A 20,496-nucleotide genomic window follows, 5' to 3' on the forward strand; every position below is an offset into this window, starting at 1 on the left:
AGATTGGAAAACAAATTAAGATCCAATAAACAGTGGCTTTCATTGACTTTCTTTTTTAATTCACTTTCTTCTATCATATATGTAAGTGCTCGAATTGGGATATGAATAAAATCTGTATTATTATGATTCAACTGACTATTCCGGATTGACAGGTCTGTTAACCTCAGTATTGAAAATTTTAGCTTTAAATGTATTACTCCTGATGTTGCATATTCCTATTAAAAGTAAATGTAGAGCACATGTATCATGATTAGAAAAGAAATTTAAACAGAGAATAGTAGTTGAAGCACTTCTGTGTTGTTTACAGATATTCTTCCACATAAGTGAAAATGAGCGTATTTCCAAAAATGCTACCGTGGCATGCGTGGCGAGCATGAAGTCAGATTTTGGAGCTTTCCCCTTTAGTCCAGAAGGTTTGGGTGGCTTTAGTATTAGTGGTGGGTTAGAAGACAGTGTTCTTGCAGTTGATCAGAAAGCCAGTAGAGAGCAGAGAGGCAATGGTGAGGGTAAGTGTTAATCCACTACAAGAAAGATTAGTTAGTTGGAAAAGAATGCAGTTTCTCATTTTTGTAGACAAAACCATTACAGATCACAACCAGTGGGTGTATATATTTCAGGTGTTGTTATGATACTGTATCTATGGAAAAAAAATGTGAGTGTTCTGTCGCTGGGCGTTTGAAACCTATGCCTAAACCATGGAGTAGGGAGGTCTATGAGTCACTGATTCAGCTGTGAGCAATGATGAGTCTGTTGTTGATATGAGCCCTCAGAGCTTTACACAGATACCAGATAGGGCTAGCAAACAGCAGTGGCCAAAGAAGTCAATGAGAAACCACATTGTCACTAACTATCAAAAACTACTGCAGGAATTTTGTTATCACAATGCATTGTATATGTCAGCAACTGCATTGAAGAGATGAAACTCAAGACAAAACAGAGCAAGAAAACCAGAATAGAAATCTAATTCAAGCAAATCAACAGCCACTTCAAAGTTAACCAACTAAACAGCAAACATCACAACTTAGTCCAGAGCCATTACTGCATGAGTTAAAAACATGCTATTAACACGAACCATGCAAAGCAGCATCTATCTGTATAGAAAATAGTACTTGCTATGTTGAGGTAGTCAGTTTATATCTTATTTTGATCTTCACATTAAATTAAATTTCTCTGCAAGTTGCTGTTTTGCAAGATTCAAATACACTATAGAAGAAACAAGAAAGGTGAAACAGGGATTTGAAAAGGGGTAAGCTTTATAGTCTATTGTCTGTAGAACATATAGCTACAGAAAATCAGTTGAACTCAAGAGGAAGGCAAGTAAAGGCTCATCTGTCTCACACCAGAAAATGTCCATGCAAGAAGAACACATGCGCCAGCACACATATCTCAAAGTGTCAGAGCTCAGAGTGAGAATTAGTACTAGACAATTGTAAATGGACCATATAAATCTATCACATAAAAAACCAAAACTAGCTTCCCCAGTATAACTAAGAAACAAAGCCATTCTTTAGCATTTTAACCCAATCATGACACATATCCTTATGGGCAACTGACTTGGATCTCGCAAAAAAAATCACAAACTAGCTCGATCACATCAGACATTTCCTTAAGGTCAGACGTTACAAACTTGCAGACAGCATCCATACATGTGATTTCTAACGCCATACAAAAAAAGTGGGTTTTGAATCCCCTTTCCTTAGAACTTACCAGTCTCTGTTGCTCCAAAAGCTGGTCTGCCTCTTCCTTCTCCTTTTTATACAAGATTTCCATCTCAGTGAGCCTAAACACAATAATTGTAATATATTTTGAAATATAAATATTCATGACACCCTGTGCAAGCTTTACTTTCAGTACTGCTTTATACCGTTTCTCCATCTCCTGCTTCATGTCAATGCCCTGCTTCTCCAGAAGCTCCCTCTGAGCAAAGGTCCAATCCACTGGTTCCACAGGGGTCTCAGCAGATGGAGTTTTCTCCCTTTCAGCCCTGGCTTGTTCTGGGTGGTTGAAGCGGAATACGTGGTTCTTTCCCATAATGATACGGTTTCCTGAAAGAGAGTAAAGGGCAGTTATGCTATAGGAAAGCATTCCCTGTGTCACTTATTTACTTTACCATACATGAAAGACAGATAACTTAAAAAGAACTGTTTTCACATGAATGTACCTGAACGAAGCTGAATTGCGTCCTCAACGCGTTTCCCATTGACATAAGTTTCTGATCCCTCACAGGGCACGAGCATGACAATAACTTCAGCAAAAACACATCAACCAATGATTAGTGACTTAAAGATGAAGGCCTGATGTTTCAAACTTTATGTACGTGCTGATTTCATCTATTTACAAGATATTTAAACTACAAAGTACATGAAATTGAGGATTAATCTGTTTTTCCTTTCAACAAGCATTTAATTCAAAATAATCTAGTTATTAAATCAAAATACCAATAGGCACACCAACAATAAGACATCTCACCATCTCCATTAGCATTCCTCTCACTACGGAAGATGCAGTGTTCTTCCTTTATATGAGCACCACTCAAAACAATATCCTGTCTTCTTTCAGCATCAGCCTGGCCCACTCTGAAAACACAATGAATATTTGCTTGTATTGCGCTGGTAACCATTAGTAGAAAAAAAGCTGAGGTAGTCATAACAAAGGACTTTGAAACTGTTAGTACATAAGAAGTTGAACATGTTAAATTCCATTGTTTTGTTTTTGTTTTTTTACTTTGGATTCTGATAAAAACACTATGTGAATCATCTATCAAGGTCAAATGGAGCAGAGTAGAGTATGGTGGAGTAAGGTACTCTCAGTCAATGTAAGACTTCAAAACAGTTTTTTCGGACTCTGACAGAGTCATTTTGACATGAACCCTCAATAGGATAAATTCCAAACACTAAAACTCCTTGAAGAAACAGAGGTCATCATTTAATTTTCGGTTACCTTGTAATTCCATCTTTGATGTAGTAGAGAAGACACTCAGACATGAGAGGATCCTCATTAAGATTAACCAGGTGTGGGGTCTACAGATGAAATATTTAAGTTAGATAATAACCACTTCTGGGATTTCACTTTTCTGTCTTTCGAGCTACACAAAGCAAAACAGTAAAAATGTCAGTCAGTGAAGGCATGACTTCAAAATAAAACACTGCAATCCTAGATTACCTGAACGAACATAAACAATGACATCCACAAATTGCCAATATCTATAATCTGATATCGCCCGAGCACAAAATAATGAAAGAAAAAAAGGCCTTTTAACTACCAACCTTCTTTGGGGAAAAGACCCCATTAAAGTCTGTATAGAGATCACATGGCTTCTCATTGAAATGCTAACCCATGGAGCAGCATTGGATAAGAGAAAAAGAATGAATGGCAGACAAATGGGTGTGAACAAAAAGGGAGAAACAAAACAACAATTAGCAGCAGAGGAGAGGGGGCATAGCACGCATGACAAGGGCTTATTTTCAGAGGGGTCTTTTCTGAAAACAAGACTGGTCTAGTGACAGCTGGTGCTGAAAAGTCAGTGTGATGAAGGATCTAAAAAATCTTTATCTGTCAGTTCATACCAACATTTCAGCTTGAGAGTGTCACCAGAGATGTATCACTGTCTCTACTAAACGGCTGGAGAAATAAAGACAGTGTGTACAGCCTGTAATCTTCTAAGTCTGGCACATTCAGTAAAGCTTTAAGCAGTTTAAGAAAAGGTTGGAATAATCTCTAATCATAGGGCAATTATTATTTTCATATTCATAACCTAACTGTATTATACACAAAAAACAATGCCAGATAGTCTATGTAAAATCTAACTTCACATAAACACTCCCTCATGTTCGTTATTCAAGTCAACTCTATTAATCACAGCACCATCCAACAACTACAAGTCCGGTAATTGCTATTAATACAAAATGAAAAAAAAAATGGGGGAGATGCATCACAGTACTATTGCTTAATAGTAGAACTACTACTTAACTATGAGCAAGTAATGATTATAGTGGCAGGTCACAAGAGAAAATGTAACTAAACTGTCCACTGTGGCAACATTTAAGGAAAGACAGAGAAACTATTTTGCCTGGCAATTTGACAAAACAAACCTTCTCAGTAGGGAAACAATCAAAGTGCCCATCAAATGGCCTTTCGTGGCTGAGCTGAATATATGGAGGCAGCAAATTATCAAGAGTGTAAAGGAAAAAAAAATGATCAAGAGAACATATGAGAAAACAGATGGCAGGATTCTCAGGGAAAGATAAACATTGAAAACAAAGTGGGGAAGTGATGGTGGAAGGGGGTGGTCCACTAACACCTACAGAAAAAAACTTCTGTAGTTTTTTTTCTTCCACTGCTGAATGTTAGTTTGTATGTACCTTTTTGGGGGAGAAAACCCCCAAAGTGCCTCCATCTTCACGGATTGCCACACCCATTTCTGCCAGCAAGGCCTCCCTGTATTGAAGAAAAAGAAAGTTGTGAGTAACTTCACTCGTCCTCTCGTGTTTTCGTTATTTTTTTTTGAAATAGTAAGAATGAGAAGAGCTTTAAAAACAGAGGGTGCGAAGTTATTCATGGATATATGGATGACATGTTAGAATGGCACCAAATATTCAACAGAAAGATCACAGATAGTTTATGTCTACAGTCACAGATGTGGAGACAAAGGGGATGAAAGGGTGCAATAGGGATGCGAGCATTGCACGGCAGAACAGGAAGGATAAGTTGTTGCAAAGGAAACAGGACATAAATGAGAAAAGTTAAACAAAAGAACAGATTAGAGGACTGAGGCAGAAGACCGTCTGTAAATACAAACCTCTCCATACGGATTGCCTCGGTCTTTCGCAGTTTCTCTTCCCAGGTTTCATTGAGCTCAGCAATAATTTTTTCTGATTCCTAAGAACAAGAGGCAAAGTGTAAGGTAAAAAACAAGTTGGAGTAATGTCAGTTTAATTATTGCTTTCATATTTACATCCTCAATCTACTGATGACATATTGTTCCTTGATCAGCCTGATATGCACACCGACAATGATCTTGGACCTCTATTAAATAGCAACTGCAGCTTGTATGTCATCTTTTTAAAGCCATGAGGCATTTAGAATATGTGGTCCAGGTAATATACTTCACACATTTGTTGATATAAATTTTTGATGTATTATGCAGTCCTCTAACACAAAACTGCATTTCATGTTTACGGAATTTCTAAAGGTTACACAAGGATAACAAAACCTCCTTTTTAAAGATTATAAAGGTAACTGCTACCTTCAACACAAAAATAGTAAACCAAAATAGTTAGAGCATCTCTGAATAGTAAAGACGTCACAACTGCAGCTAAAGCAAATAGGACTGAATCTATTTTTGTCCAATTTGCGTGATTTCTGCGTGGGTGCTTGACGTCATTGGCAATGACAGTCAGACTGGCCACCTCAGTTGCCATAGAAACTGCAGTTTCTCATGGTTGGTTGTACGAATCCTATGTGCTCCCTTATCAACAGAGTGAGACGTCGTCTGTGAGGGTAAGATTAAACCACACAATTACTTAAAGATATGTTGACAAAGAATTTAACACGTACAATACACTTAAATGAACAAGTCAAATGTGATCAATGAACATTATTCCTTAACCTTTGTCAAATGAAGGGGAATTGTAAGTGTAAATTAAAGGGAAGATTTTGTATTGGGTTCGACTCAAATAAGCAGATTATATTTGATATAATTTTGTCTGACAACTGATGTATTTTGTAATATAATTTCATATAATAGAAAGATGTAGTTTGTCATTATTTTTTTATCTTGAAACACTTTGGTGTTTCAAAACAAAACAAAATGGTTTTAAGTAATAAACATTGACATAAATATTGAGTTGTGGCCAAATCTTTGTTCTCTATCATAAAAGTGGTCTGGCCCTTTAATAAAAAAAAAGCTCCCAAAAACCAATAGTTGATCATCGTGGACATTTGTGCAAAAAAATCAAATGATCAAGAGGTAGTCCTGAAATATTACACACAGAGAAATTGAATACCCAACCAGTAAATACAACTCCATGCCATCAAAGAATAATTTTTATATGTGCATATGCTATGCAGACACTGACCTAATTGGCACCCAATACAGGTCACACTTGATGGCAAAGTGAACTCGGCATGAGGGGAATTTTGTTTTTTTTTGTCACTAAAATGTAAGCAAAGTTAATGTAGGCAGAAACCAGGGTCTTTGCAAAGTGAGCTAAAAGCTGTGATGCTCCACTCCTTATTAAGTGAAGTGAACCACAGCCAAACACATCCCTACTTCACCTTAAGTCTTTCAATTGCCTCCTCCCCTCCAGGTGTGGACATGATGCGCTCCTGGATGCTGGTGGCAGACTGTAGACCCCCCTGGCTGCACAGTGAGCCAGAGGATGGAGAGGCTGTCAGGGAACCGATAGGTGCTGTGGAGAAATGGCCAGGGCGTTGGTTCTCTGAGGCTATCAAGTATCTATTCTTATTGTTCTGAATGTCTTTGAGGTCTGAGCCAACAGCAAGAGAGAAAGAGAGAGAGGGACAAGGAAGCACAAGGAACGAGGTGGGGTAGGTCGAGGGTAGGATTGAGGGAATACACCATAATAAATGAAGGGAATAAAATACCACATTGGAAGAAAAAAGGGAGGAGGAGGAAGAGGAGACGGGAAAGAGAAAGGACAAAAGGGAAGGAAGACCAATGTAAGACATAAATTGTACATTGAGTTTAATACAAACACCCAGTATAATGGTTAAATATGGGGAGAAGCAGTTTTCACTGATAATTAGTGTATCTAGCAGTATGCTTGCCCCTACACTTCTTCTCCAAGGGAAAACACATCAGATAGAAGTCTGCAATGCAAGCTAACTACATGTGAGGATTTGCAGTAGTGATTTAAATGGTGAGTCAGAATAAGGGTGTATAACAACATCCAAGGTTTTTTTTTGATTTTCCATGTTTGCTATTCTGCGTAATAGGACAATGTCTGTGTATTTGCTGTTGACCTCTAAAGTGACAGGGACAAAACATACTGTGTGAAAACTGCTGTCAAGTATCAACTTTAGGAGGGGAGGGGGATGGATAATGCAAGATGGTCCGGAGGGCAGAAAAATGATAGCCGTTGACACATGCTGCCAGTACAAGAACAGCCTACAGTATAATAGTTGGTTTCACTCCGCGCGCACAAATGCAAACACAAACGCACACAGATAATACAGACAGACAGATAGACACAGACACGCACACAGACACACACTCACTGGCTCTTGCATTCCTCCTCCTGAAAGTCAATACAACACAGTAGCTTCTATAGATCTGGCAGCTAATGTCAATCTAATGAGCTCAAGCAATTCTGAGAAAACACATGTCCTGTCCACAGTGACATAAAAAAACAGCCAATAGAAGACTTATTCTGATTTTGGATGTTATGACATTGTGGAAATAAAATGTAAAAAAAAATGTAGGAAGGCAACAAAATCCAGATATAGATCTACACAATTGTATTTGCATGGTCAGTGGATGAACAGGGTGTTTAGGGATGTTTGGTGAGGATCATCTGAGAATTTATGATGGGAACAATTTGTGGATACTGAATGGTGAGACATAGGAGGGATTTCTGAGAATACAGCTGAGAGCAAACTATCAATCTAAGCACTCAATACAAACAAGCTATAGCTGCTAGAGTCCACATATTTGTCTGACTGACATGGTTTACTAGTTTTTTCAGATGATGCACCTTTCCATCTGTAGGTCTGCTGCACTTCAGTTTGACAACTGAGAAATGGCATTCTAAAACTTTGAGCAATTTCACCTACAGTAGATGGTTAGTAAAAGAAAAAATAGAGACAGCTGTCAAGAAAAAAAGATTGACAAATGGGTTAAAGATGACATGATATGAAGAATACGCAGTTCATTTGGGATTGAGAAGAAAGTTAAAAGTAATGTTTCTAAAGAAGCAATCAAATACACACTTGTGTCAGAGTCAGATTTGACCCCTCAAGTTGCTGCATCAGCCCTGCTATTACAAAAAATAACAGAAACACAAGCGCAAAGCATGCCAACCCTTGCCATTTCATCACAGCTAAGCCTTGCATTTTTTATGTGCTCTGTTTTTTAAGCTTTAGCGCTTTCTAGGATTTACATGCAAAGCATGGTAGCAGTTTAATTAGGGCTGGGCGATGTTTTCAGGAAATATATTTTCCCCTTCATAACTATTATTATTTTAATCATTTTCCTAAATTCTACATAAACCAACAAATTAACATGAATGAATGAGAGAATGAATGAATGAATGAATGAATGAATGACAAAAGAGCAAGTAAATTGTTGTCCTTGGATGATACATTGTTTTAAGTTTAATTCAATTCCTTTCTTGTCTTGCCATACTGTGGAATATTATGCAGCATTGATTCAGTGCCTTTTAGTAGCGGTTTTGTAATTGGGACAGAAGTCTAAGAAACATCAACATATTACTCCAATAGCTTTTTTTCAGGTATTTGAAATCTTTTGTCAAGCCTTTTGTTTTAATTTTATTGTTTTTTTTAAACCTTAGACCACATACGATTCAGTTTCATGTAAAACTTGAAGCTGACAGACTTCTGTTTAGATATCTCAAAAGGTAATATGGTTACTATTCTTTAGCGTTTCCAAGACAAGAGTAAGAACCTATGTTTCTACCAAAAAGAAAGGCTGAAGTAGACTTTTTCAGTTGCTAAACATGGTTCACTGATAAAGGTGAACCATATCTTAACATTTTTAAAAACATAAATAAGATGTGTTAAATGTTTCGCCCAGCCCTAGTTTTAATATCATTAATGGGCGCATGAGCAGTATCAATATTTCTAAGAAAGCAGATATTAATTAACAAAGCATGACTATCACACATATACACACATTTGATTCCACTTCCTGGGTAATCATCCCCCATAGGATCAACTGAGGGGAGGTAGCAAAAAAAAACGAGAGGGGTCAGAAGTCAGAACAGGCAGAATGGGAGGAAAGGCTTCACACATTATTTACAGATTAGAATAAGAATGATAACAAAGATGAAGACAAATGGCATAGTGAGACTTGTTAAGTGTCATTAGGCGAGATCAGGGTTAGCCAGTTTGTACATTTCATGTATTAGCATTACATTCAAGTCATACAATCCATTAGCCCAAGGATGAAGGCACTACAGTGCTCAGTTGTTTTACAGCCTTTTCTGATGAAGCTGATTGAAAAAGTCAGTAGAGTGTAAATATATATGAAAAATAAGAATTCCTTTAAATCCCTTTGGGTTTCCAAAACACTGGAATGTCTTTATCCTTTCCAAAAAAATAGATTATGAACAGTAATTTGAATGCAACACTGATACATGAAGACCTAAAGAGGCATTGAAAAGAAGTCACTTTATCAATCATGTCAAATATTGGAGACTATGAATTGGGCCAATATGTGCATAATTTACTAAAATTCTGATTGAATTAATCATTACTCATGTGTACAGCACATTAGATGAGACATGTTAGCATAATTTAAAACTACTACCTGGACTGTCAGTCACAGTAAGATGACCAAATTACCAAAATAAATTTTCTTTAAATGCTTAAGAGAAACTCAGTATGATTTAAAAAAATGCCTTTTAGGCAGTAAACCATGCTATATCAATATGACAAATTATACGTTTGTTCTGAGAAGACACAACAAACCATTAATGACTTCAATCAATTTCTAAAATCTCAGTTTATACCAGTCACAACTACCAGCTCTACAGTGGAAATTAAGTTGAGGGTCTGAAAGCAGTGAGACAGTAAAAAAGGCAGAACACGTTGGACCTAAGAAAAGAGGTAGGTGCAGTGTGGATGCAGATATAGCCTGCTGTGACAGTATAAAACTCACTGTCCAGGATGTCTCCCAGCCCTTGGGCACGGAGCAGCTCCTTCAGTCGAGCCACTTCATCTTTCAAATCACGCACCAGCTTATTGTTGGGATCCTCATTGATGACAGCATTGCATTTGATGTTCTTAGCTCGATCGGCATAGCTGAAGATTATGACAGATTTAAAATTAGAAATGACTGAAATTCAATAGAAGGTTACTGGCCATGTCCCGGAAGGAAACTTTACCGGAGCGTACTGAGAGTCTCATCATAGTTGATATCTGCAGGACTGAGAGCAGCTACCATTGCTGTTCTGGAGTTTCCACCTGGTGAAAGATAAACATCAGGGAGGGGTTTGTTCATTGACATAATAAGTTTGAGAAAACCAAAACCAGTCAGATCTGTATTCCAATTATTAAAAAAAGAATTTGCTTTCAACTGTACTTCACACTACTGAGAAGACATGTTCCAGTTGGGGCTGAAGATAACTGTAGATTCTACTTGACCAATGTCTAATGTCCAAAGCTGGATCTGCTGGTGTAATTTTGCCTCCTCCTCAAAAGTCATCCATATTTTGCTTTCATATTACAATGATTCTGCTGTGCAGTATATCAATGGTATCTTCAACTGTTTCAAATGGATAGGATGTCAAAGTCATCAAAGCTCATACCGAGATTTTCCCTCAACAGCCATGTCAAAACGGAGTCTCTATAAGGGATGAAATCAGTCTTCTTCTTCTTCTTGCTCTGTAATTTAAAGACAAATATTTAATTTGGCTTAGAGAAAACCAAGCTTGAAGCTTAAAGCATTAGGGTTAGCGTGTAAGACCATACATATAGTGTACAATGGCGTTCATGACAGACATTTAATATACAAAGGACACGAGATGAGTAGAGCCCTGATCTTAAGGTATGTTTGCTCCTGTTTAAGGATTAGAAGATATATCATGCATTTGTATGGTGGCTAAAAGCAAAACACTTAGGTCAGGGGTTCCCACACTTTTTCACCTTGCTAGCTACTTATAAATGACCATGTCAAAATGACCTACCGATTGTAGCAATGCAAAATATATTTTTTCATAAATATATTGCATACTCTTTATTGTCTCTTTCTCTGCAGGACGTTTCAGAAAGAAAGGGACGAGCAATTTGCAGCACTGAAACTATAAGCCGCTACCACAAATTATTTTCCAACGGCTGAAAAATGCTGAAAAGATCAGACAGATAAAATACAGTGAATCTATGCTATTTGTGTCTAATAACAAAACAAAATAACAAAAAAAATGGTGACAAACGGTAACAACAAAAACAAAATTGACTTTACTGAGTATATCTCTTCACATGTCATGTCTGAATATGCCACTCCACCTTTACCTTCTTCGTATTGGAGAGTGACAGATGAGGCAAATGCACTTCAACTTGTGAAAAATTAAAATTAATTGGATAACTAGGTGACATGGTAGCCTGCTAGAGATTTTTCAATAGCTGATGCGAATGAATGGTGTGATGATCCGTGAGTCAAAAAAAGGTCACATGTAAGACTGGTTGCCATGTATGTCAATCAAGTGATGTATGTCATAGTGCAGTTTGGATCATCGCCTATCATCCATCCACAGGGTTTTTTTATGCGATCTACCAGTACTACGTAGATCGCAATCTACCTTATGGCCACCCCTGACTTAGGTGAAGAGAAATTACTGTGGCAGAAGACTGTCAACACCAACACTATATAGCAAAATGCTATGAAATGTGGTCCTTGGGAGGAATTGAAGGTTAGTGGTTGAGCTGTCAAGAGTTTACCTTGCTGGTACAGTTATCCTGTGTAAGCAGGTATTACAAGGACAAGGAAGAAGAAAACAGAAGGGCAGACATTAAAGCATGCCAGGCAACAAACACTAATTCTTTTTTGGGAGGAGACACATTGTGGGAGGGTAAGAGAAGAGAAACAATTAGGATAAAGGGAGAAAAACAATAAAAGAAATGGAAAACACTCACCACTTCAGCCAAGGCAGAGATAACCTTTCCTAATGTGGTGAGCGATTTGTTTATGTTTGCTCCCTCCTGCAACAACAGACAAACAATTATCTGTATCATCTGTAAAGCAGTTATCTGTTAAGCTGTACGTACATTATAAAGGGAGTCATACCTTTAACCTAGTACCTTTAGCTCCAGTGGAATCTGCACGCTCACTTCCCGCCAAGTCTACCAGACTGATTTTACTGACCTGAGAGGTAGGAATAATGCATTTTTAATATAGTGTATATAGTATTTACAGTTAAAAGAAAAAAAGAACACCTGGCAATTACTTTCAAGTGCCGAGACACATGTAGGCTGTAAAATCTGATAGAGTGGCCGAGTACAATAGGCATTGTGTCAAGAAAGACTGAGCAGCCTTTGTCTTCCAAAGTCAGAGGAAATGCTGAAAGTCAAATCTAAAATGGCTCCTTCTCTTCCTTTTGCCATAAGCACAAACTTACAGGTCAGGTTCTTAGCCGAACTTAAACAAGAAAAATAAACTCACCATGACTAAATGGTAGTATATAGTATTCCACAACGGGCATGAAACGAGCATCATAAATAATTTGCAATCAAATTTCATCATCAATGTTGACTGTCCTTTTTGATCCGTCTGACCTTTTCTGTTGAAAGATCTGTCTCGCTGTCGTGTTTCCTCTGTGTGAAGACAATTGTGAAAACTGCATGGGATCTGCTGCTGGTCTCATTCATGTTAGTGGCAGCCACAGTTCTGTAGATCAGGGAAAACAGGTATACTTAGAAACATAAAATAATATAGAAATAGCATATTTTCTGAAAACTCATTTTATTCCACAATTATTAAAAAATGTAAACAATTAATCTAGCTCTTGCCAATTGCTTGAGCTATAATATATGGGTTTTGTGCCTATTAGTGACTTAACGGCATGGGATTATTTTGTGTGGAGGAGGTGGATAATACTGTGAAGACACCAAACACAAGTACTACTCTGAGGGATAGGCACAAGGGAGAGACGGGTTTTACACGCCATGTTCTAGAAATAAGCCTTCTGAGTCAGCACAGGAAGATTAAGGCAAGGCTCACTCCTCCCCAAAGGATCTCTCATCACTCTTTCACACACACACACACACACACACACGCACGCACGCACGCACGTGCACACAGGCACACAGGCACACACACTAAAGGAGATGTACTAATTACCTGAAATCAAAGAAACAATCACTTTTGGAAGGACCTTATTTAGGTTACAACAATCATTATTATACCGGTACTTTATTAATCCCTTGCAGGAAATTTCTCACTGCATTTAAGCCATCACAGATGAGCCATGAGTGGTTGGCAGACACTAGTGCCACCAGAGGAGCAGTTAGGGGTTCAGTGTCTTGCTCAACAACACTTCATCAGTCTGGGAGGAGGGCAGGAACCGAACCAGAAGCCTTCTTGTTCTAACTGTTCTGTAATTAGGCATTCCTTGACCCATGAAATCCCAAATTATATCTATGTTGAAAGTACATTTCCTGATTTTACTTTACTGTTCTCATACGATCAGTTCAACTGACGAAATAATTTAAAGCGTTCAGAGACAGCTTTTGATGTTGATGGTAAAGTGTTGGGATAAGCAGAGCTGTGCCCTTTTCATTATTTCAAACTCCATACACCAGTTTTAGTAGAATTATAACTCAAATCAATCAGTTATCTTGTTCATTTTGAAGTTTAAATGACTACTATTTTGGCAGGTCCAGGACTGTTTTAGGAGACATTTCATTAAATGTGATCTTGCCATTTTGAATGTGACCAATAAAAAAATAATGAATCTGTTCTTTCCTGTCCCAAACAAGTTGAAATCAGCAGTTTCAGTTTTGATCAGCTTCAGTAAAAACTATGAATTATTTTGCCCAAATACATTAGACTGGGCAGACGCTGCTGCTACTTAGTAAAACTAAACCTTTTTAAACAATTCTCAAGATGTCGCTCAACATAGTATCATCAACATTATTGCTGACAATCATACCTTGAACTCTTAAAAGGTCACAGGATGTGACTCACCTTGCTTTATTGCCTGCATCCATTAGGTCGGCAATGTCCGTGTAAGAGGTGACGGCAAGCTTTGAAAGGTCTTCCACATAAGGACCGAGGAGAGGATGTTCTCGAACTCGTAGGTTCCCTTTGTTTTTGGGGTTAAGTAAGTCTCGCACCCTCTCACAATAGATCTCCATGTAACTGACCTATAGGCAAAAGAAAAGATAATAGAAAATTCATACCATTATTCAAAGTCCGACTTCAAACTTCATTGTAAGGAGATACTGTACAGCAATTATTTCATATCCTCACAATACATCTTTTTTAATACAAATCAACAATCAAAACATTTATACTTATACTATTACTCACATGGTTATGTAATTGTATAAATATAAATTATTTCAATATATAACAACCAAGTAACTGTGAGTCTATAGCCTGTCCCTACCGTTACATAAGCTTGCTTGTGATATTTTAATTTTGCACGGACAGGCCACCTGATAGGATGATACAATAATCCTTTAGCTGCAATGAAGACTGAGATCCTCATTCAGTGGTATAGAGAAGTACATATCTTATTTAACCCAGCAAGATTATACCTTTTATATCAAAGCTGCGCATCTATGGAAGGATGAATGCGACTTAATCAGTTCGGTCACATTTAATCCTAACTTTTCTGTCATTCTGCCCATATCTCTGCACATTAATGCATCAGTTTGTTCTTTTGTTGATGTGTTATGTACATAAACCCTCATCAATACATGCTCTACAATGTTTACTGCTACTTTTTTAACAGTGACTCTAATAATGTTATTGGTTGTTGTTGTTATTATTATTATAATTGCTATCATCATGCAGATTGTAGATAGGATTGAAGCTGTGAGCTCCGTGACCTGTCACCATACCATGGTGGAGGGGTTTGTGCGTCCGAGTGACACTGGAAGCTATGTTCTCAGGGTCACCCAAGCCTTACAGGTCTCAGATGAGGGACCAGACAAAGCACAGCTCAGTAGACCCTCATGAAGAACACAAACTTCGGACCGAGTTTTCCCTTGCCCGGACACAGGTCACCGGGGCCTTTACCTGGAGCCAGGCCCGGGGGCGGGGCTCGATGGCAAGCACCTGGTGCCCGGGCCTTCATCCATGGGGCTCAGCCGGGCACAGCCCGAGGGATTGACATCAGTTCCTCTCCCCCTGGGCTCACCACCCACAGCAAGGGCCAAGGGGCGTCGGGTGCAGTGCACGCCAGGCAGCGGCCAGAGCAGGGGACCTTGGTGGTCTGATCCTCGGCTGCAGAAGCGGGCTCTTAGGACATGGAATGTCACCTCTGTGGCGGGGAAGGAGCCTGAGCTGAGAGACTAAGAGATCCCGACTAGATATAGTCAGACTCACCTCAATGCGCAGCGTGAGGTCTGGAATCAGGCCTCTTGACAGGGGCTGGACTCTCTGGAGTTGCCTCCAATGAGAGGCGCCGGGCGGGTGTGGGCATATTGATTGCCCCCACGCCTGTATGTTGGGGTTCAGCCCAGTGTACGAGAGTGTAGCCTTCTTCCGCCTTCAGGTGGCAGGACGGGTTCTGACTGTTGTTTGTGGCTATGCACCCAACAACAGTTCAATTTTCCCACCCTTCTTGGGGTCCCTAGAGGGGCTGCTGGAGAGCGCCCCTACCGGGGACTCCCTTGTTCTACTGGGAGACTTCAACGCTCATGTGGGCAACAACAGGGGGTCTTGAAAGGGCATGATTGGGAGGAACGCCCCGATCTGAAACCGAGCGGTGTTTTGTTATTGGACTTCTGTGCTTGTCACAGATTGTCAATAACAAACACCATGTTTGGGCATAAAGGTGTTCATATATATGCCTGGCACTAACATACCTATGGCCTCAGTTCTTTGATCGAACCGTCAACAGACTTGCGGACACATGTCCTGGACACTCGGGTGAGGAGCGGGTTGGAGCTGTCAGCTGATCACTACCTGGTGTTGAGCTGGCTCAGATGGTGGGGGAGGATGCCGGTCAGACTTGGCAGACCCAAATGTAACATGAGGGTCTGCTGGGAACGTCTGGCAGAGTCTCCTGTCAGAAGGAGTTTCAACTCCCATCTCTAGCAGAGCTACAACCACATCCTGAAGGAGGCGGGGGACATTGAGTCCATACGGGCCATGTTCCGTGGTTCCATTGTTGAGATGACACACTGGAGGTGCAGCCGTAACGCGGTTGGTGCCTGTTGGGGCGGCAACCCTTGAACCCACTAGTAGACCCCAGCAGTGAGGGAAGCTGTCAAACTGAGGAAGGAGTCCTATTGGGCCTTTCTGGTCTGTGAGGCTCTGGAGACAGCTGACAGGTACCGCCAGGCCAAGCAGCATGTGGCTTCGGTGGTTGCTGCAGCAAAAACTTGGGCGTGGGAAGAATTCAGGGAGACCATGGAGAACGCCTTCGGTGGGCGTGGAGGAGATTCTGGTCCACCATCTGGCAACTCAGGAGGGGGAAGCATTGCTCCGTCAACACTGTGTACAGTGGGAGTGGGGCGTTGCTGACCTCAACTCGAGACATTGTCGATCAGTAGCAGGAATAGTTCCGAGACCTCCTCAACCCCGTTGAAACCCCTTCCAATGAGGAAGCAGAGCCGGGGGACTCTGGAGTAGACACACCTATTTGAAGTTGCAGGAGCAGTCAAGCTTTTCAGTAGCAGGGGCCCGGGGGTGGATGAGGCCCACCCAGGGTTCCTCAAGGCTCTGGATACTGTAGGACTGTCCTGGCTGATACGGCTCTGCTGCATTGTGTGCATGTCGGGGACAGTGCCGCTGGAGTGGCAGACTAGGGTGATAATCCCCCTTTTTAAAAGGGGGATCAGAGGGTTTGCTCAAACTACAGGGGGAATCACACTCTTCAGCCTCTCTGGTAAGGTCTATTCAGCGATGCTGGAGAAGAGGGTTCGCCGGGTCGTTGAACCTCAGATCCAGATGGAGCAGTGTGGTTTTCATCCTGGTAATAGAACAGTGCACCAGCTCTATACCCTCAGCAGGGTCCTCGAGGGGGCATTATGCCCAACCAGTCTACATGTGTTTTGTTGATCTGGAAAAGGCATTCAACCGTGTCCCGTGGGCAATCCTGTGGGGGGTGCTCCAAGAGTATGGGGTACCAAACTCTGCTATACGGGCACCAATCAGTCCCTGTACAACCAGTGTTGGAGCTTGATCTGCATTGGCGGTTATAAGTCGTACCCTTCTCTAGTAAGTTGGACTATACCAGGGCTGCCCTTTGTCACTGATTTTGTTCATAACTTTTATGGACATAATTTCTAGGTGCAGCCAGGGTGTCGAGGGGATCTGGTTTGGTGGCCGCAGGGTCGAGTCTCTGCTTTTTGCAGATGATGTAGTTCTGTTGGCTTCATCAGCCCATGATCTCCAGATCTCACTGGAGATGGGCAGGCGGATCGGTGCGGCGTCTGCAGTCATGCAGACCGGTCTTTCGTGGTGAAGCTGAGCCAGAAGACGAAGTTCTCAATTTACCAGTCGATCTACGTTCCCATCCTAACCTATGGCCAAGAGCTGTGGGTAGTGACCGATAGAACGAGACTATGGATACAAGTGGCCAAAATGAGCTTTCGCCGCAGGGTGGCCGGACTCTCCCTTAGAGATAGGGTGAGAATTTCAGTCCTCCGGGAGGAGCTCGGAGTAGAGCCGCTTCTCCTCCGCATTGAGAGGAGTCCGATGATGTGGCTCGGTCATCTGGTCAGGATGCCTCCTGGACACCTTCCGAGGGAAGTATTCCAGGCATGTCAATCTGGGAGGAGACCACGGGGAAGACCCAGGACACACTGGAGAGACTACGTCTCCAGGCTAACCTAGGAATGCTTTGGGGTCCCCTAAGAGGAGCTGGACCGTGTGGCAGGGGAAAGGGAGGTCTGGGCCTCGCTGCTCCAGCTACCGCCCCCGACCCGACTCCGGATAAGCGGGGGAAGATGGATGGATGGATCATTGTTATTGGTAATATGATTTAAGGGCTGAAAAACATTCACTTGAAACAAGTCAACACAAGAAATAGATGCAAAAATTAAGAATGAGGATTTAAAGACACTTCAAAAATCTAAAACACACCTCTACAGAGTAGGAGAGCTCCTCTTTGTTGCTGTCCTCATTGATTTTCTCAAAGAGATCTTCACAGAGCTGGTAAACAGAGAAATAAGACACTTTGAAGGGGCCAACAAGTAGTGAAGTGAAAGGATCAATAGGAGGAAAATACACTTAACAATAATTTGCATATCAAAAATTACTTTGCGATAGACCATTTATTTGCGCAATATATTTCTTGAATGGGAGTCAGGGAGAGGGATATCCGGTGTGAGGGTAATTTGGGTCCAGCTACACGAACAGAAATGGTAGCACCAAACGTGTAAGTGTGTTACATGTTCATATTGAATTGGGTTGGAATCTTTTATATTGCATTCTGTTATCGGTCAGGTTGTTGTCATCAATTGAGAAGTTAAACAAAGTGCACATTACTACACATAACTAAAGGAAAAGAAGTGATACTGAGCTGTGAGAGGCTTGCATTGTTGGCAAAATTACAATTTACACCATATTGTGTTTTGCAAAGGTCAATGTCATGCTATTGGCTTTGTTTCTCTCAATCAGGTAACTACCACCTTGGCATGCCAAAAAAAATCTTGTCTGCTGTGAGCTTGCATGTAAATCGCATTCCCAATATTACTGTTTTGATTTTTTTTTTTAAATATACAATTCTTAAAACTCAATTTTTGGTTATGAAACTTAGAGATGCTGGCTGAGATGTATTGTTAAACATTTAACTACCATGAAAGGTAAAAGGAAACATTTTAAGACATGAGGTTGCGCTATTCAATACAAAAAAAGGAGGAAATTCTTTTTTTAATCAATGGACTCCAGAAATGGAGGACAAACCATTGGAATGATTCCTTCCTGCCCCTCCTCCTGTTTGCCCATCATGGTGTAGGATTTGCCAGCTCCTGTCTGTCCATAAGCAAAGATGCAAACATTGTAGCCCTCGAATGCATGTTGCAGCATTTCCTTGCCAATGTCATTGTAGACAAGGTTCTGTGATGCAAAACAGGGGTCTTCTGGCTATGGAAACAAAAGAAAACATACATAAAATAAATATGATTTAAATATTACCAACTTATGTCCATACATACTTAATCACATTATTATAACTTGAGTATCTTTTTGATCATAGCTTTAGGCACAAGAACAGATTAAATGCTAAGCTCACCGTAGTGTGCGACCAGTAGGAGTAATCAAAACTGAAGGTCTTTGCTGGTTCCTTTGGCGCTTTGGGATTGACAATAGCTGTGGAGAACAAACAAAGTTGCAATTAAAATCTGCCTTTAATGTTAATCCTAAAAGAAACTTCTCAAATGTCCTTGTTATTTACTAGTCGCTCTCATTTTCTCCATCCTTCATCTCAGTACTGCCTTTTGATTTGTAATGAAAAAAAAAAGCCTGGCTGTTTGACCATTAAAATTTCTTATATCAAACAGTATCTGAATTCATTAGGTAATTAATAAGGTAATATACAGGGTTTGAGTAATAATGTATACAGTCTCATCCGAATACCCATTCTTCACCTGTTGTCTATGGAAGGAATGATGCAAATATCGTCACAACAGTTCCATTTGGCTACGCAGACACTTCTCAATGAAGAAGGATTTACAGCCATGCCTGGTATGCCATCCCCGTCAAGCATGCATGCTATACCCCAGGGACTAGTGATCAAGCTTTCCATACTCTGCAGTGCGTACATGACAAAAAAAGAGGTGAGGACTGGGAATCCCTAAAGGATATTTATTGATTTTGGTTTCCAAGATGTTTCTTCTATCCTCTTTTCAGATAAACATCATGCTATTAAATAAAGCTGTATTCTGTCTGGGTCTCTACGCAGGCCCCAAAGATAAAACCCATATTTCTGCCATTGGGTATAAGTGGGAGTGGGGGTTGGCTGGGGTGGCATGGGGGGAAGTGAAAACAAGCGATTTAAAATGGGCTATGAGGCTTAAATATCTTTAACCAAAGGAAGCATATATGAAAAACAGTGCACTTTGTTTACAGAGAAGAATAACTAGCACTTAAACTGTCTATAATCAAATCTCTCAATTTTATGCTTTATTAAATGTCCTCATTTTATACAAACTCTGAGCTTCACTAAATGGGTAAATTAAAGCCACGTCCAGCTCCTTGACATAAGGGTGCTTGAGAGGCTTTTACATCAAGATGTCCCTGGCACGCTGCCTTCTGTGTTCAGAGGATTTCACAGACTCATCAATAATGCAAGAGATGTGGAGAGACAGTGATTGCATATCACCCTCCACAGGTCACACACTGAAAGAAAAGCACAGGATGTCCTCAGAAACTAGAACATTAACTGCTACATGCTAAATACATAATTATAGCATCTATACTTGGAACAAGAGCACAGACAACAAAGGTAAAAAAACAAAGTCTGTACCCGCTATAATTTTCAAACAGGTTAAGGTGCAATGACACAGCAGTGTCTTCCATATTGGGCAATGAAAGTAGATACGGCGAGACAGGTGGCTAAATAAAACTTAATTTCACCTTTGACCTGCCTCCGAAGGGAAATTGGAGTCAGGACTTGAAGAAAC

General features: G+C 40.4%; 1 protein-coding gene across 20 annotated transcripts in view; it reads right to left on the bottom strand.

The window, feature by feature from the left end:
• kif1b (kinesin family member 1B) overlaps positions 1–20,496 on the bottom strand; it is a 61,092-nt gene that overhangs the window by 25,964 nt on the left and 14,632 nt on the right. For 6 of the 20 annotated variants that reach the window (XM_086141210.1, XM_086141209.1, XM_086141208.1 and 3 more), the window contains exons 3-23: positions 19,107–19,183; positions 18,779–18,958; positions 17,957–18,025; positions 13,883–14,061; positions 12,472–12,583; positions 11,984–12,061; positions 11,833–11,898; positions 11,638–11,655; positions 10,509–10,584; positions 10,086–10,164; positions 9,860–10,002; positions 8,873–8,914; positions 7,716–7,790; positions 6,277–6,488; positions 4,799–4,878; positions 4,362–4,437; positions 2,941–3,020; positions 2,470–2,576; positions 2,162–2,245; positions 1,865–2,045; positions 1,708–1,780 (exon numbers count right to left, since the gene is read on the bottom strand). In XM_086141210.1, coding sequence (XP_085997336.1) covers positions 1,708–1,780; positions 1,865–2,045; positions 2,162–2,245; positions 2,470–2,576; positions 2,941–3,020; positions 4,362–4,437; positions 4,799–4,878; positions 6,277–6,488; positions 7,716–7,790; positions 8,873–8,914; positions 9,860–10,002; positions 10,086–10,164; positions 10,509–10,584; positions 11,638–11,655; positions 11,833–11,898; positions 11,984–12,061; positions 12,472–12,583; positions 13,883–14,061; positions 17,957–18,025; positions 18,779–18,958; positions 19,107–19,183 — 2,087 coding nt within the window. Of the gene's footprint in view, positions 1–1,707; positions 1,781–1,864; positions 2,046–2,161; positions 2,246–2,469; positions 2,577–2,940; positions 3,021–3,266; positions 3,330–4,091; positions 4,146–4,361; positions 4,438–4,798; positions 4,879–6,276; positions 6,489–7,715; positions 7,791–8,872; positions 8,915–9,859; positions 10,003–10,085; positions 10,165–10,508; positions 10,585–11,637; positions 11,656–11,832; positions 11,899–11,983; positions 12,062–12,471; positions 12,584–13,882; positions 14,062–14,941; positions 15,113–17,956; positions 18,026–18,778; positions 18,959–19,106; positions 19,184–20,496 lie in introns of those variants that run through there. The other 14 variants (XM_086141218.1, XM_086141213.1, XM_086141212.1 and 11 more) reach the window with 9 other exon arrangements.

The sequence above is a fragment of the Fistularia commersonii genome, chromosome 34 (assembly GCF_037954325.1).
Source record: "Fistularia commersonii isolate RoL2024-O1a breed Wild chromosome 34, RoL_Fcom_v1.0, whole genome shotgun sequence".
In the NCBI taxonomy this organism is placed as follows: domain Eukaryota; kingdom Metazoa; phylum Chordata; class Actinopteri; order Syngnathiformes; family Fistulariidae; genus Fistularia; species Fistularia commersonii.